This window comes from Rhinolophus ferrumequinum, chromosome X, assembly GCF_004115265.2.
Source record: "Rhinolophus ferrumequinum isolate MPI-CBG mRhiFer1 chromosome X, mRhiFer1_v1.p, whole genome shotgun sequence".
NCBI lineage: Eukaryota > Metazoa > Chordata > Mammalia > Chiroptera > Rhinolophidae > Rhinolophus > Rhinolophus ferrumequinum.
Window position 1 is genome coordinate 38076517 of NC_046284.1, and position 14743 is coordinate 38091259.

At 38.4% G+C, this 14743-nt stretch overlaps 1 protein-coding gene across 1 annotated transcript in view; it reads right to left on the reverse strand.

Moving 5' to 3' along the window:
• IL13RA1 (interleukin 13 receptor subunit alpha 1) overlaps window positions 1-14743 on the reverse strand; it is a 58358-nt gene that overhangs the window by 15522 nt on the left and 28093 nt on the right. The window contains exons 7-8 of the mRNA XM_033113950.1: window positions 8905-8952; window positions 8487-8619 (exon numbers count right to left, since the gene is read on the reverse strand). Of these exons, the coding sequence (XP_032969841.1) occupies window positions 8487-8619; window positions 8905-8952 (181 nt within the window). The remainder of the gene's footprint in view (window positions 1-8486; window positions 8620-8904; window positions 8953-14743) is intronic.

Genomic DNA, 14743 nt, shown 5'->3' on the forward strand with positions numbered 1-14743 from the left:
ATTAACAAAGATGTTATATGTGCTAAATATGTCATCTCATTAACAGTGACTAAGTTTTCTTTTTGGTTACTTAATACTATTAGAACACTTGAAATAATCCTAACAACTATCACTACTATTTTTAATTGAGCACCTACTATTATGTCTGATACCATACTAGGTGCTTTTACATACATATATATGCTATGGAGATAGATAATATTATCTCCCATTTATACAGATGAGAAGGATAAGGCTCAGAGCAGTTTACTGACTTGTCCAGAAGGGTGTAGTAAGTGATGAAGTCAAACCTTACATCCAGCACTACTTCCAAAGTCTTTCATTAACTACTTTGCTACACCTAACACATGGAATGTCCTATGTCTACTTATTCACTTTTCACTGGGGCATTTACATCCAGAAAGTGTCATCAGAGCCTAGCATCATTATGGTAGGCAGCCTCTAAGATGACACCAAATGATCCCTGCTTCCTGATATTCACATGCTTCCGTGATCCCCTCCCCTTGAGGGTGAGCTGGACTAATTGACTCATTTGTAAAGAATTCAATAGCGGACATCTTAGAAATGGCGGCATGAGGTGAGCCTCTTGAAATCTCCTCTGAAATTTACAACAAATTGAACAACTATAATTCCACAAAGGACTCCCTGTGCAGCAGACAGGCACGATTAAGAGACGCACAACTGACATCATGTAAAGACGGGCAAATTAGGAGAAGAGGGGACAAGTAGGAGGAGGAGGAGGAGGGAAGCACAGAGACGAGTGCTGCTCAGGTGCAGGACGCAGACCTGAGCTCGGAGCTCCCAGCTCCCTGCACGCCACAGCTACCACAGTCACAGGAGAGAGAATAACTCCATATGCTAGAGCTCCCCTCACGGCCCAGAGTCCCGCCTGTGGGATCAGAATATAACACGGCTGAACACAACACTCACGGCTGAGAACTTGGAGTAAAGACTGAAGGAAGAAGGGTGAAAATGCAGTTTAAGCCCTCACTGCTGAGGAGAGGATGGAAGGCTTAGGTATGGAACCTAGCTGACCCTCTCGACCCGCCCTCACTCTCCCAGTGCTAGAAGCAGAACAGTAGCCGCTTCAGATCAAAACAACAGAACATTTGCAGTTCTGAGAACTGCAGCCCACAGCCACGGACTGGCAGCCCAACTAGTTCTGGTGAAGGGCAGGGAGCCCTGGGTGCAGGACAGGCAGTGCTGGTGGTTGCCGCCATTGCTCTGGGCCACCTCTCACAACCCACCCTGTCCCTACCCCCACCTATCTGGGTGGATCCCTGCAGGGACAAACAGAGCTGCTGAAACATACAGGCCCTGAATCTGGTGCAAGAAGAGCTTCAGAACTTCAGAAGCTCTCCACATCTGCCAATGGAGGTGGTGAATAAGACGCAGGCAATCAGCTCACAGAGGAAAAGCCCACCTGCCAGGGAATCCCTGCAATGAGTGAGAAGCCCGAACAGTACAGAGAAAATACAGCACTACAGAGTGAGAGAGATAATTAAATACTGCAGCTTAAAAGAAAATAAAGCATTCTACCAACACCTACAGTAAAGCAAATGAAAGACATCTTCCTACCAACCTAGTACAGACCCTACTCCTGTAGATGCCTAGGAAGAGAAATAATAATACACTAATTGTCATGAATAACGAAGGTAACAAGGCAGCTCAGAAAGAAAACAAAAAGTCTCCAGAAAATGACCTTAAAGACATGGAAATATGTGATTTAAATGAGAGAGCACTAAAGATTGCAGTTCTGAAAAAACTCAATAAAAAGCAAGAAAACACAGACAGGCAGTTTAATGAATGCAGAAACACAATCAGAGAATGAAATAAACATTTTACCAAAGAGACTGAACTTTAAAACGGAACCAAACAGAATTTTTTGGGATTAAGAATTCAAAAAAAAGAAAACAAAGAAATGAAGAACGTAAGAGCCAGCTTCAGTACTGGAGCTGACCAGACGGAAGAAAGAACCGGAGACACTGAAGACAGAAATCTGGAAATGACACAGAAAAAAGAAGAGAGAGAAAACAGAGTTAAAAGAAATGAAAACTCGAATGGGTCATCAAAATGGGAGGCGTGAGGTGAGCCTCCGGAAATCTCCCCTGGAATTTACAACAAATCGAACAACTATAACTCCACAAAGGACTCCCTGCACAGCAGACAGGGAGGACGAAGAGACCCACTACTGAATTCACCGAAAGGTGGGCAAATTGCGCGAGTAGGGGAGCAGGGAAGGGAGAAGTGCAGAGACGGGGCTGCGCAGGCACAGGACGCAGATCTAGCTCAGTGCTCCGAGCTCGCTGCATCCCGGAACTACCGCAGCTGCGGGAGAGGGAAGAACTCGGATTGTTAGGGCTCTGCTTATGGCCCACAGGGCTGAGGGGACAGCATATAACACAGCTGAACCCAACGCTCATGGCAGAGACCTCAGAGCAACGACTGAGGGAAGAAGGCTGAAAATGGCGGTTTAAGCCCTCACTGGCAAGCAGAGAATGGAAGCTTTAGGCACTGAGACTGGCCGCCCACACCCTACCCTCCCAGAGCTAGCCCCGCCCCCACCAGAAGCGAGGTGCTAGACGCAGAACAGTAGCAGTGTCAGATCAAAAGAACAGAATATATGTAGTTCTGAGAATGGTGATCCACAGACACAGATTTGCAGCCCACCTAGTTCCAGAAAATTGGAAGGAGCTGTGGAAGCAGGACTGGCTGTGCTGGTGGTTGCTGCCACTGCTTTAGACCAATTCTCACAACTCACCCTGCCCCTGGCCCCACCTATCTGGGTGGATCCCTGCAGGAGTAAACAGAACTGCTGAAACACACCGGCTCTGAATCTGGTGCAGGAAGAGCTTTGGAACTTCAAAAGCTCTTCGCATCCCCATACAGACGCGGTGCCCTATGACCCAGGCGAACTGTTAACAGAGGAGAAGCCTGCCTTCCAGGGAATCCCCCAATCGAGAGAGAAGTTGGAATAGTGCAGAGAAAACATAACACTACCATGTGAGAGAAATAAAAGGCTGCAGTCGGAGAGAAAATAAAACATTCTACAAACATGTACTGGAAAACAAAAGAAAGACCTCTTCCTATCAACCTGTTGCAGAAGCCACTCCTGTCGATGACTAAGAAGAGAAATAACAAATCATTAATTGCCATGAATAACCAAGGCAACAAGACGGCTCAGAAAGAAAGTGAAAAGTCTCCAGAAAAGGAACTTAAAGATATGGACATATGTGACATAAATGACAGAGAATTCAAGATTGCAGTTCTGAAAAACACTCAACGAGATGCAAGAAAACACAAAATGGCAGTTTAATGAACTCAGAAACACAATCAAAGAACAACACGAACATTTTACCAAAGAGATTGAAATTTTAAACAAGAACCAAATATAATTTCTGGAGATTAAGAAATCAATAGAAGAAATGAAGAATGAAATAGCCAGCTTAGGTAGTAGAGTTGACCAGATGGAGGAAAGAATCAGTGACATTGAAGATAGAAATATGGAAATGACACAGATGCAAGAAGAGAGGGACTTGAGACTTAAAAGAAATGAAAGAACTCTACAAGAACTTTGTGACTCCATCAGAAAGAGCAAAATAAGAATAATGGGCATACCAGAAGGATAAGAAAGAAAGAAGGGAACAGAGAATATATTCAAACAAATCATCGACGAGAACTTCGCAAACCTGTGGACATAACCGGATCCTCGAATCCAAGAAGCAAATAGAACACCTAATTACCCCAACAGGCCTTCTCCAAGGCACATTGTACCGAAGCTCTCTAAAATCAATGACAAAGAAAGAATCCTCAAGGCAGCCAGAGAAAAGAAGACAGTAACCTACAAAGGAAAGCCCATTAGATTATGATCAGATTTCTCAGCAGAAACTCTACAAGCCAGGAGGGAGTGGAACCAAATATTCAAACTATTGAAAGAGAGAAATTATGAGCCAACAATAATATACCCAGCAAAGATATCCTTTAGATATGAAGGAGGAATAAAGACCCTTCCAGACATACAGAAGCTGAGGGCATTTTCTAATACATGACCTACACTACAAGAAATACTAAAGGAGGGTATTCGACCACCACCAACAGGGACAATTTGTGGCAAACAAAACATAAAAAGGGGGAGAGTAAAGGCCTGAACCGGAATATGGGAATGGACAAAGTAAACATGCAGAAGAAAATGGAATACTCTAAATATCAAACTTTCTTTTACATAAATTTAAGGGTAACCACTCAAAAACAAATCCAGAACTGAAATATATACTATAATAAAAGAAGAAACAAAGGGAAACAGCATAGAATACCACCACACAGAAATAATAAACAACAAAAAGGCAAAGAAACAATGGACACACAGCCTTACCAGAAAACTAAAGATAGAATGACAGGAAATACTCACATATCAATAATCACCCTAAATGTAAATGGACTGAACTCAACAATAAAAAGTCACACAGTAGCAGGTTGGATCAAAAAACTAAACTCAACCATATGCTGTGTCCAAGAGACACATCTCAGCTCCAAGGACAAGCATATACTCAAAGTGAAAGGGTGGAAATTGACACCCCAACCAAATGACACCCAGACAAAATCAGGTGTAGCTCTACTGATATCAGATGAAACAGACTTCAGGGTGAAAAAGGTAACAAGAGACAAAGATGGACATTTCATAATGGTAGAGGGGACTATACAACAAGAAGACATAACAGTCATCAATATTTCTGCCCCCAATCAGAGAGCACTGAAATATACCAAGCAACTAGTAACAGAACTAAAGGGAGAAATTGACCAAAACACAATTATACTAGGGGACCTAAATACGTTATTGACAGCTATGGATAGATCATCCAAACAGAAAATAAATAAAGAAACAGCAGCTCTAAATGACACATTAGATGAAATGGACGTACTTGACAGATATAGAGCACTTCATCCTAAAACGTCAGACTATAAATTTTTTTCTAGTGTACATGGAACATTCTCAAGGATAGACCATATATTGGGACATAAAACTAACCTCAGAAAATTTAACAAGATTGAAATCATACCAAGCATATTCTCTGATCACAAGGCTTTGAAATTGGATATCAACTGCAAAAAGAAAGCAGAAAAAACACAAATACATGGAGATTGAACAACATACTTTTAAAGAACGACCAGGTCAAAGAAGAAATTAGAGGAGAGATCAAAAGATACATAGAAACAAATGACAATGGAAATACGTATGACCAAATTTTGGGGATGCAGCGAAAGCAGTTTTAAGAGGGAAATTTATATCATTATAGACCTATCTCAAGAAACAAGAAAAATCCCAAATAAATAATCTCACGGTACACCTTAAAGAACTAGGAAAAGAAGAACAAATGAAACCCAAGATGAGCAGAAGAAAGGAAATCATAAAAATCAGAGCAGAACTAAAAGAAATAGAGAACCAAAAGACTATAGAAAAAATGAATGTGACAAAGAGCTGGTTCTCTGAAAAGATTAACAAAATTGACAAACCCTTGGCTAGGCTCACTAAGATAAAAAGAGAGAAGACACTAATAAACAAAATCAGAAATAAAAAAGGGGAAGTTATCACGGATGCCACAGAAATACAAAGGATCATCCAAGAATACTATGAAGGAGTATATGCCACCAAATTCAATAACCTAGAAGAAATGGACACGTTCTTAGAAAAATATAGCCTTCCTAGGCTGAACCATGAAGAATTGGAAAATCTGAACAGACCGATCACCAGTAACAAAATTGAATCAGTCATCCAAAACCTTCCCAAAAGCAAAAGTCCGGGACCAGATGGCTTCACTAGTGAATTCTACCAAACCTTCAAAGAGGATCTAATACCAATCCTGCTCAAACTCTTCCAAAAAATTGAAGAAGAGACAGTACTCTATAACTCATTTTATGAGGCCAACATTACCCTGATACCAAAACCTGGTAAGGACAACACAAAAAGAGAACTACAGACCAATATCTCTGATGAATACAGATGCAAAAATCCTAAACAAAATTCTAGCCAATCGAATGCAACAAAGCATTGAAAAGATTACACATCACGATCAAGTGGGGTTCATCCTCAGGGCACAAGGCAGGTTCAACATACGCAAATCAATCAACGTGATACACCACAGAAACAAGATAAAGGACAAAAATCATGATTATATCAATAGATGCAGAAAAAGCGTTTGACGAGATATAACATCCATTTATGATTAAAACACTTAACAAAATAGATATATAAGGAAAACATCTCAACATAATAAAGGCTACATATGACAAACCCTCAGCTGATCTCATACTTCACAGTGAAAAACTGAAGCCTTTTGCTCGAAATTCAGGAACAGGACTTGGCTGTCCCCAATCAACTCTGCTTTTCAACACAGTATTGGAAGTCCTAGCCAGAGCAATCCAGCAGGAGAAAGAAATAGAAGGCATCCAAATTGGGAATGAAGAAGTCAGATTGCAACTTTTTGCAGATGACATGATGCTACATATACAAAACCCTAAAGACTCCACCAGAAAACTCGTAGAAACAATCAACGAATACAATAAAGTTGCCGGCTACGAATTCAACGTAGAAAAGTCCACTGCATTCCGATATGCTAACAATGAAATCTCAGAAAAAGAAATTGAAATAAAAAACAATTCCTTTGGCAGTTGCAAAAAAAGAATAAAATACTAGGAATAAACTTCCGCAAGGATGTGAAAGACCTATGTACTGAAAATTATAAGACATTTTTTAAAGAAACTGAAGAAGACAGAAAGAAATGGAAAGACATTCCATGCTCATGGATTGGAAGAATCAACATAGTTAAAATGGCCACATTACCCAAAGCAACATACAGATTTAATGCAATCCCCATCAAAATCCCAATGGCATTTTTTAAAGAAATAGAACAAAAGCATCAGATTTGTTTGGAACCAGAAAAGACCCCAAATAGCCAAAGCAATCTTAAGAAAAAAGAACAATACTGGAGGTATCACACTCCCTGACTTTAGCTTGTACTACAGGGCTACAATAATCAAAACAGCATGGTACTGGCAGAAAAACAGACACATAGGCCAATGGAATAGAATTCAGAACCAAGAAATAAAACCACATAAATATGGACAGATAATTTTTGACAAAGAAGCAAAAACGTACAATGGAGAAAAGACAGCCTCTTCAATAAATGGTACTGGGAGCATTGGATAGCCACGTGCAAAAGTATGAAACTGATTGCTATCTGTCACCATGTACCAAAATTAACTCAAAATGGATCAAAGACTTAAGCATAAGACCTGACACAATAAACTGCATAGAATAAAACATAGGTACTAAACTTATGGACCTTGGGTTCAAAGAGCATTTTTATGAGATTGACTCCAAAGGCAAGGGAAGTAAAACCTAAAATAAACGAATGGGACCATATGAAACTTAAAAGGTTCTGCACAGCAAAAGAAACCATCGACAAAATAAAGAGGCAACCAACTGAATGGGAGATTTTTGTAAACAGTGCCTCCGATAAGGGGCTAATACCCAAAATATACAAGGAACTCATGGAACTCAACAACAAAAAAATAATCAAATTGAAAAATGGGCAGAGAACCTGAAGAGACATTTCTCCAAAGAGGACATACAAATCCAAATAGACATATGAAAAAATGCTCAACATCACTAATCATCAGAGAAATGCAAATAAAAATCACAATGAGATATCATCTCACCCCAGTCAGAATGGCTATCACCAACAAGACACATAGTAACAAGTGTTGGAGAGGGTGTGGAGAGAAAGGAACCCTCATACACTGTTGGTGGGAAGGCAGACTGGTGCAGCCGCTATGGAAGGCAGTGTGGAGGTTTCTCAAAAAATTACGAATAGAATTACCATATGACCCAGCAATCCCTCTCCTGGTTATCTACCCAAAAAATCTGAAGTCATTTATACATTGAGACACGTGTGCTCCAATGTTCACTGCAGCTTTGTTTACGGTGGCCATACATGGAAACAACCAAAATGTCTTTTGATAGACGAATGGATAAAGAAGTTGTGGTATATATACACAATGGAATACTATTTGGCGGTAAGAAAAGATGATATAGGAACATTTGTGACAGCATGAATGGATCTTGAGAGTATAATGCTAAGAGAAATAAGTCAGACAGAAAAAGCAGAGGACCATATGATTTCACTGATATATGGTACATGAACCAAAAACAACAAAAGAACAAGACAAACAAATGAGAAACAAAAACTCATAGACACAGACAATCATTTAGTGGTTACCAGAGGGTAAGGGCGGTGGGGGTGGCAGATGAGAGTAAGGGGATCAAACATGGTGATGGAAGGAGAACTGACTCTGGGTGGTGAACCCACAATGGGATTTATAGATGATGTAATACAGAATTGTACACCTGAAATCTATGTAATTTTACTAACAATTGTCACCCCAATAAATAAATAAATAAAAATTTTAATGAAATCCTGTTCTCTTACCTATACTCATTGCTGGACTCCAATTACTCCAGAGTTTGTCATCCTCATAGCAAAACTTATTTGTTTTGACTCTTATTCTGACTGTGTTCAAAGTATCAGGAAAAACACCAGGGACCCGGAAACAAATTGTACCCTTAGATATAAAATAAAAACACAGAAGACATATTAGCAATTTATTCTCCTTCTCTGCTTCTGAATCCTAAATATAATTATCTTCCAAATTCTGTATATGATTAAGACTTGGACTATAATCCAAATTTTCTGACTTTAACTTCTGAAAAAAAAATTGGCAATAACACACAGAAAAAACTAGTTTGTTTTTCTCAAAGCAGTTTCAATTTAGGCTATGCTTGCCCTGCCCCACCCCCAATTACTCTTATGAGTTCAAGCCCAAATAGCTAAAGTTGAATTTACTGACCTCCAGGTTTCCCTCAAATTCTAAATTATCACATTTGGGTTCTTCAACCTTGAAAATATAAAAAAAAGAATAAATTAAAAAATTTCAAAAGACCATATTTCACATCATTTAACCATTTCTAACAAGGTTTCCTTTCATCCCATTAAAAGATAACCAGGTACAGTGATAAAAGGTTGGTTTTTAAATAAATTGTGCTGAGTCAATTATCTATCTATATGGGAGAAAGAAAAAAAAAAAAGAATCTTGACCCCTACCTCACACTATTTACAAAGTCAATTCCAGATGGATTACAGATCAAAGTGTGGAAGTTCAAATAAATGAAAAATAAATACATAAATACAGCAAGCTTTTAGATGAAAACGTAGAACATCTTCATGATCTTGAAGCAGGAAAAAATTTATTTAAAAGGACCAAAAAATATTAACCATAAAGGAAAAAATTTTAAAATGTCATCTATATTAAAATTAAAAACTTCAGTTCATTAAAAGATATCCTATTAAGGAAATAAAAAGGTAAGCCATCGAGTGAGAAGATATTTGCAATTTCTGACAAAAGACTTGCATGTATATATTATATAACATATATTTGTATTTATACATAATACATACATATACATATATCCCACAAATTAATAAGGAAAAGACAGACAATCCAATAGAAAAACTGATAAAAGACGTTATCAGGTATTTCACAAGATATTCAAATTGCCAATAAACATGAAAAAGTGCTCAACTTCATTAGTCATCAGGGAAATGCAAATTAAACCCACAAGAAAATAATACACACACCTACCATACAATACCAAGTGTTGGTGAGGATGTAAAGGATCTAGCACTCTGTTTCTGCTCTCGGTGTAAACTGGCACAGCCACTTAGGAAAACTGTTATCTACTAGAGAGAATCAGATGTAACCCTATGGCCCATATATGCCCAAACAAAATGTATGCACATGTGTACCAAGAGACAAGTACGCCAATGTTCATAAAAACTCTATTCATAAAACTCCAAACTGAGAACTATCCAAATGTCCATCAATGGGAGGACAGAGAAATCAAATGTGATATGTTGGCATGATGGAATGAATGCAATGCGAATGAACCATCTATAACTATAAGCAACAATATCAGTCAATCTCAGAAACATAACACTGAATGAAAGAAGCCAGACACACAAAAAAGTAAATTCTCTACAATTCATTTATATAAAATTTAAAAAGAGGCAACAAAACTAACCTATGGGATTAGAAGTCAGGATAATAAGTTGCTTTTTGGGAGAGTAGAGACCAAGTGATTATGATGGGGCTTCTGGGATGCCGGTTACATCATTTGTGAAAAATCACTCGTGAAAAATCATTGAAATCTACATAAAGACTTGTGCAATTTTTCTACAGTACACTATACACCAATTAAAAGTTAAAAGAAAAAGAGTGACCAGTCTCCCCTCTGGAGAGTATAATACATCAAAAACAACTGGGTTACAGAAAAGGAAGTATAATGCAAAATTCTCCTCCGCACAATTTAAATAACTTGCTATCTGATGTAAAGAGAATAATCAGTTCCTGAAATGCAAATATTTCAACATCAAGTAAAAAAATCAACACATGAAAATCTGTTGCTTAGTCTACTTCTGCCCAACAGCTATATGAAAAGATGTTCAACATCACTAATCGTCCAGGAAACGTAAATCAAAACCACAATGAGATATCATCTCATACCTGTTAGAATGGCCATCATCAGAAAGATATGACATAATAAATGCTGGCAAAGGTGTAAAGAAAAGGGAACCGTTGCACACTGTTGGTGGGAACATAAATGGTGCAGCCATTACGGAAAACAGTATGGAGATTCATCAAAAAATTAAAAAATAGAACTAGTATATAATCCAGCAATCCCACTTCTGTGTATAATAATCCAAAGGAAATGATATCAAGATCTCAAAGAGATATGCATTCCCACGCTCACTGAAGCATTATTTACAATAGCCGAGATATGGAAACAACCTAAGTATCCATCAATGGATGAATGGATAAAGAAGATATAGCATTCATACACACACACACACACACACACCATGGAATATCATTCAGCCATGAGAAAGAAAGAAATCCTGCCGTTTGCAACATGGATGAAAGTTGAGGGCATTATGCTAAGTGAGATAAGTCAGACAAAGACAGACAAATACTATACGATTTCACTTATATGTGGAATCTAAAAAAGTCAAATTCATAGAAGCAGAGAGTTAAATGGTGGTTGCCAGATGCTAGGTAATAGGGAAAATGGGAAGATGTTGGTTAAGGGCTACAAACTTTCAGTTATAAGTTCTGGGGATCTAATGTCCAGCCTGTGATTATAGTTATTAATACTGTATTATGTACTTGAAATTTGCTAAGAGAGTAGATGTTAAACGTTCTCACCACACCAAAAAAAAAGAAGGAAAAAAAGTAATTATGTGAGGTGATGAATGTGTTAATTAACTTGATTGTGGTAATCATTTCACAATATAAATGTATATTAAATCATCCTGTATGTCTTAAAAATAATCACCATACAACATAAATATATACAACGTTTACTTGTCAAATCATATCTCAATAAAGCTGGGAAAAACAGTCAACTTCTATCAAAGAGATATTTAAACGTGGGACAGAGACCAGAACACATAGCTATGAATTTTGGCATTCAATGTCATTCACTAAATGGTTCCTGCCAGCATTGGTGAAGAGCTGAAAGGCCAACTGAATGATGAAAGGCCATCCTATCAATACTTCATATAGGGGCAGAGAAAAAGCCACTTAGGGGCTACTGTACCCCATTGTTGGCCATTTGGAATCAGAGGCTTGCTGGAGAATCACAAGTGTCAACTAATAAAATATACTTGAGGGATCAACTTGCAGGCTGATGTCCCCCACCCCCTGGGCCATCTCCCAGACACACACACATACACACACACACACACACACACGCAGAGGGTGCCAAAAAATATATACACATTTTAAGAAAGAAAAAACTGTATTAAAATTACACTGATGGTAACTACTTTAAGCACCTCTTGTAATTGAAGAACTCAAACATGACTTGTATTCATCTTTTGTTATTGGTATAATTGAGTATTACGATTTTAATACAGTTTTCCTTTCTTAAAATGTGTATACATTTTTTGGCACCGTGTGTGTGTGTGTGTGTGTGTGTGTATGTGTGTGTGTGTGTATTCAAACGTCAGCAAATCATCATGTCAGTGTTGAAGGTTCTGGGCTCTTGTTCAAATGTAAATCCTCTTGTGTTGTTTATCAGCTGCTCAGATACCTCTGTGAGAGAAGGCAAACAAGGGCACAGAGCACCAAGTAGATCGTTTGCAGGGATGGGGTTGGTCAAAGACAAGTAATTCCTTTATGATTCTGACCACAGCCCCCATGTGATGTCACCAGTTCATGTTCAAGCCTACTTCCTCCTCTTAACTGGAACACCAGGCAAAATGATTCCTCAAAAAGTCTTGAAAAAGACAAAAAAAGGGTCTAACGAACAGAGCTCAAGATCAGTGAACACACAAAAAGCTGATGACATTCTAGGAGAGGAAGCAGCTGGTGACCATCTGCTAGAAGACAGAACATTAAACTCAAGTGTATAAACAAAGTTAACTCCACATAGACTACAGTTCTGATTTAGGTGGATAAATTCCATAGTACATGTGTTCTCTTCAGTTCTGAAATTTAATTTTTTTAAAAAAGAACTCAATTCAATAAAAATGTATTAAATGATGACTGTGCAAGTATTCTTGGTCAAAGTTTAATACTCGCAGGCCAACTTTTATTAGCTGTATTGCCTGTAAGTTAGTTAATTTCTCTGAGCCTTAGTTTCTCAATCTATTTTGTGAATTGTTATGAGCCACTGTATAAAAAGTACACAGATATCATATCATAAACAATAAATGATGGCTGTTACTATTAAGAGCAAGAATTGAGATGGCTCCCAGTGGTTCAGAAGAAAAGCTTTGGAGTTAGGCTTTTGCTGAAATCTTGATTCTACCACTTTCTAGAAAAGTGATCTTAGGAGTAACCTCTGAGACTGAGTTTCCTCATCTGTAAAATGGGGACAAAATAACAGGATCTATATCCTTAGGGTTACTATGAGGACTATATGCGACAATTCAGATGAAATGTTTATTAAAATACTAATACATGGTAATTGCTCAACACATGTTAGCAGTATTAATAGCAGAAACAGCAAAAAGTCAACACCACTCAACTCCTCCCTATAGGAGCTAATATTTTTAGATAGAGAAAAGGCCTACAAATGTGATGAGGGTAACTAGCAGGACATAATTCAGTGCTAAATGAGTAATACAAATAGCATGTGTCTCATGATTTGACAAAAGAGAGCAGTAAAGGCTGGAGTAGTCAAGTATATTTCAGCTTTCTGATAGCTCTCTTAGTTGGAATTCCAAGCTGCACCCCTTCCCCACTTGGAAGCCCTTTGCTTTTTCCCTTTGCGGTATTCTATGGGGACACTGGTTTCTGGTTTGGAAAATGGTTATTCTATTTCAGAAACAGATTCAAGAGCTCTGTTCAGCTGTGGACTTGATCACTCTCTCTGGAGTTACAGCTTGTCAACACTGGCTTATTTTAGTAAGTTCAGATGCTCCTCAACTTATGATGGGGTTACATGCTGATAAAACCCTCATAAGTTGAAAATATCATAAGTTGAAAACGCATTTAATACACCTAACCTACTGAACACCATAGCTTAGCCTAGCCTACCTTAAACGTGCTCAGAACATTTACATTAGCCTACAGTTGGGCAAAATCATCCAACACAAAGTCTCTTTTATAATAAAGTATTGAATATCTCAGGTAATTTATTGACTACTGTACTGAAAGTGCAAAACAGAATGGTTGTATGGCTACTTACCATTAATGTACACAGCTGAAAGCACACTGGGCCTGATGAATGTTTGAAGCATTGAACTAAAATTAATTACACACAAGAGAGTATCGTACCGCATATCACTAGCCCAGGAAAAGATCAAATTCAAAATGTGAAGTACAGTTTCTACTGATTGCATATCGCTTTCACACCACCGTAAAGTCGAAATATTGTAAGTCGAATCATGGTAAGTCGGGGACTGCCTGTATTTTGAAACTTCCATGATGAGCTAAGACAACTGAACCAAGGAATTTGCCCACATGTGTGATGCTGTGCTCCTTTAAAAGCCAATATAAAACACTTGGTCATTCTAACCTCTAAAACTCAAATGCACACAAGGCCGGGGCAGGTGTCACACAAGTGAGTGGTACAGTCCCTCACCACGGCCTTGAGGCACCACCTTATGGAAACTACACTCCTCAGGTACTACCACAGTTTTAAATCTGGGCAAAAATTCAAATTTAATAAACAAACAAACAAACAAAACCCTTCTTTGATTGTGGTCCAAACAAAAATGTTTGAGGCCCAGTTTGTGACCTCAATTTTAAAGCGTGATAATGAGACTTATGCCCTGATGTTATGCCCGATGCTCCACAGGGACCTCTAATAAGCATGTTTTGTATTAGATTCCAAATAGTGAAACTGTACATAATCCAATCGATACTGACTACTCAAATTTGACTACTTCAGTTGCCACAAACTGCAAGAAAACTGAATGGCCATACCAGAGCCTCCACGTATCTGACCCCAGCCTCCTGCTCAGACATCTTTTCCTATTGTATTTAGGCCACACCAGTCTCCTTTCTGCTTCTCCCACATGCCACAGTCATTGTACTTGCTGTCCCATCTACTCCCAGACCTTCACATGGCTAGCTCCTTCTCATCATTCTGGTCTCATCTCAAATGCCATCACTTTGGATG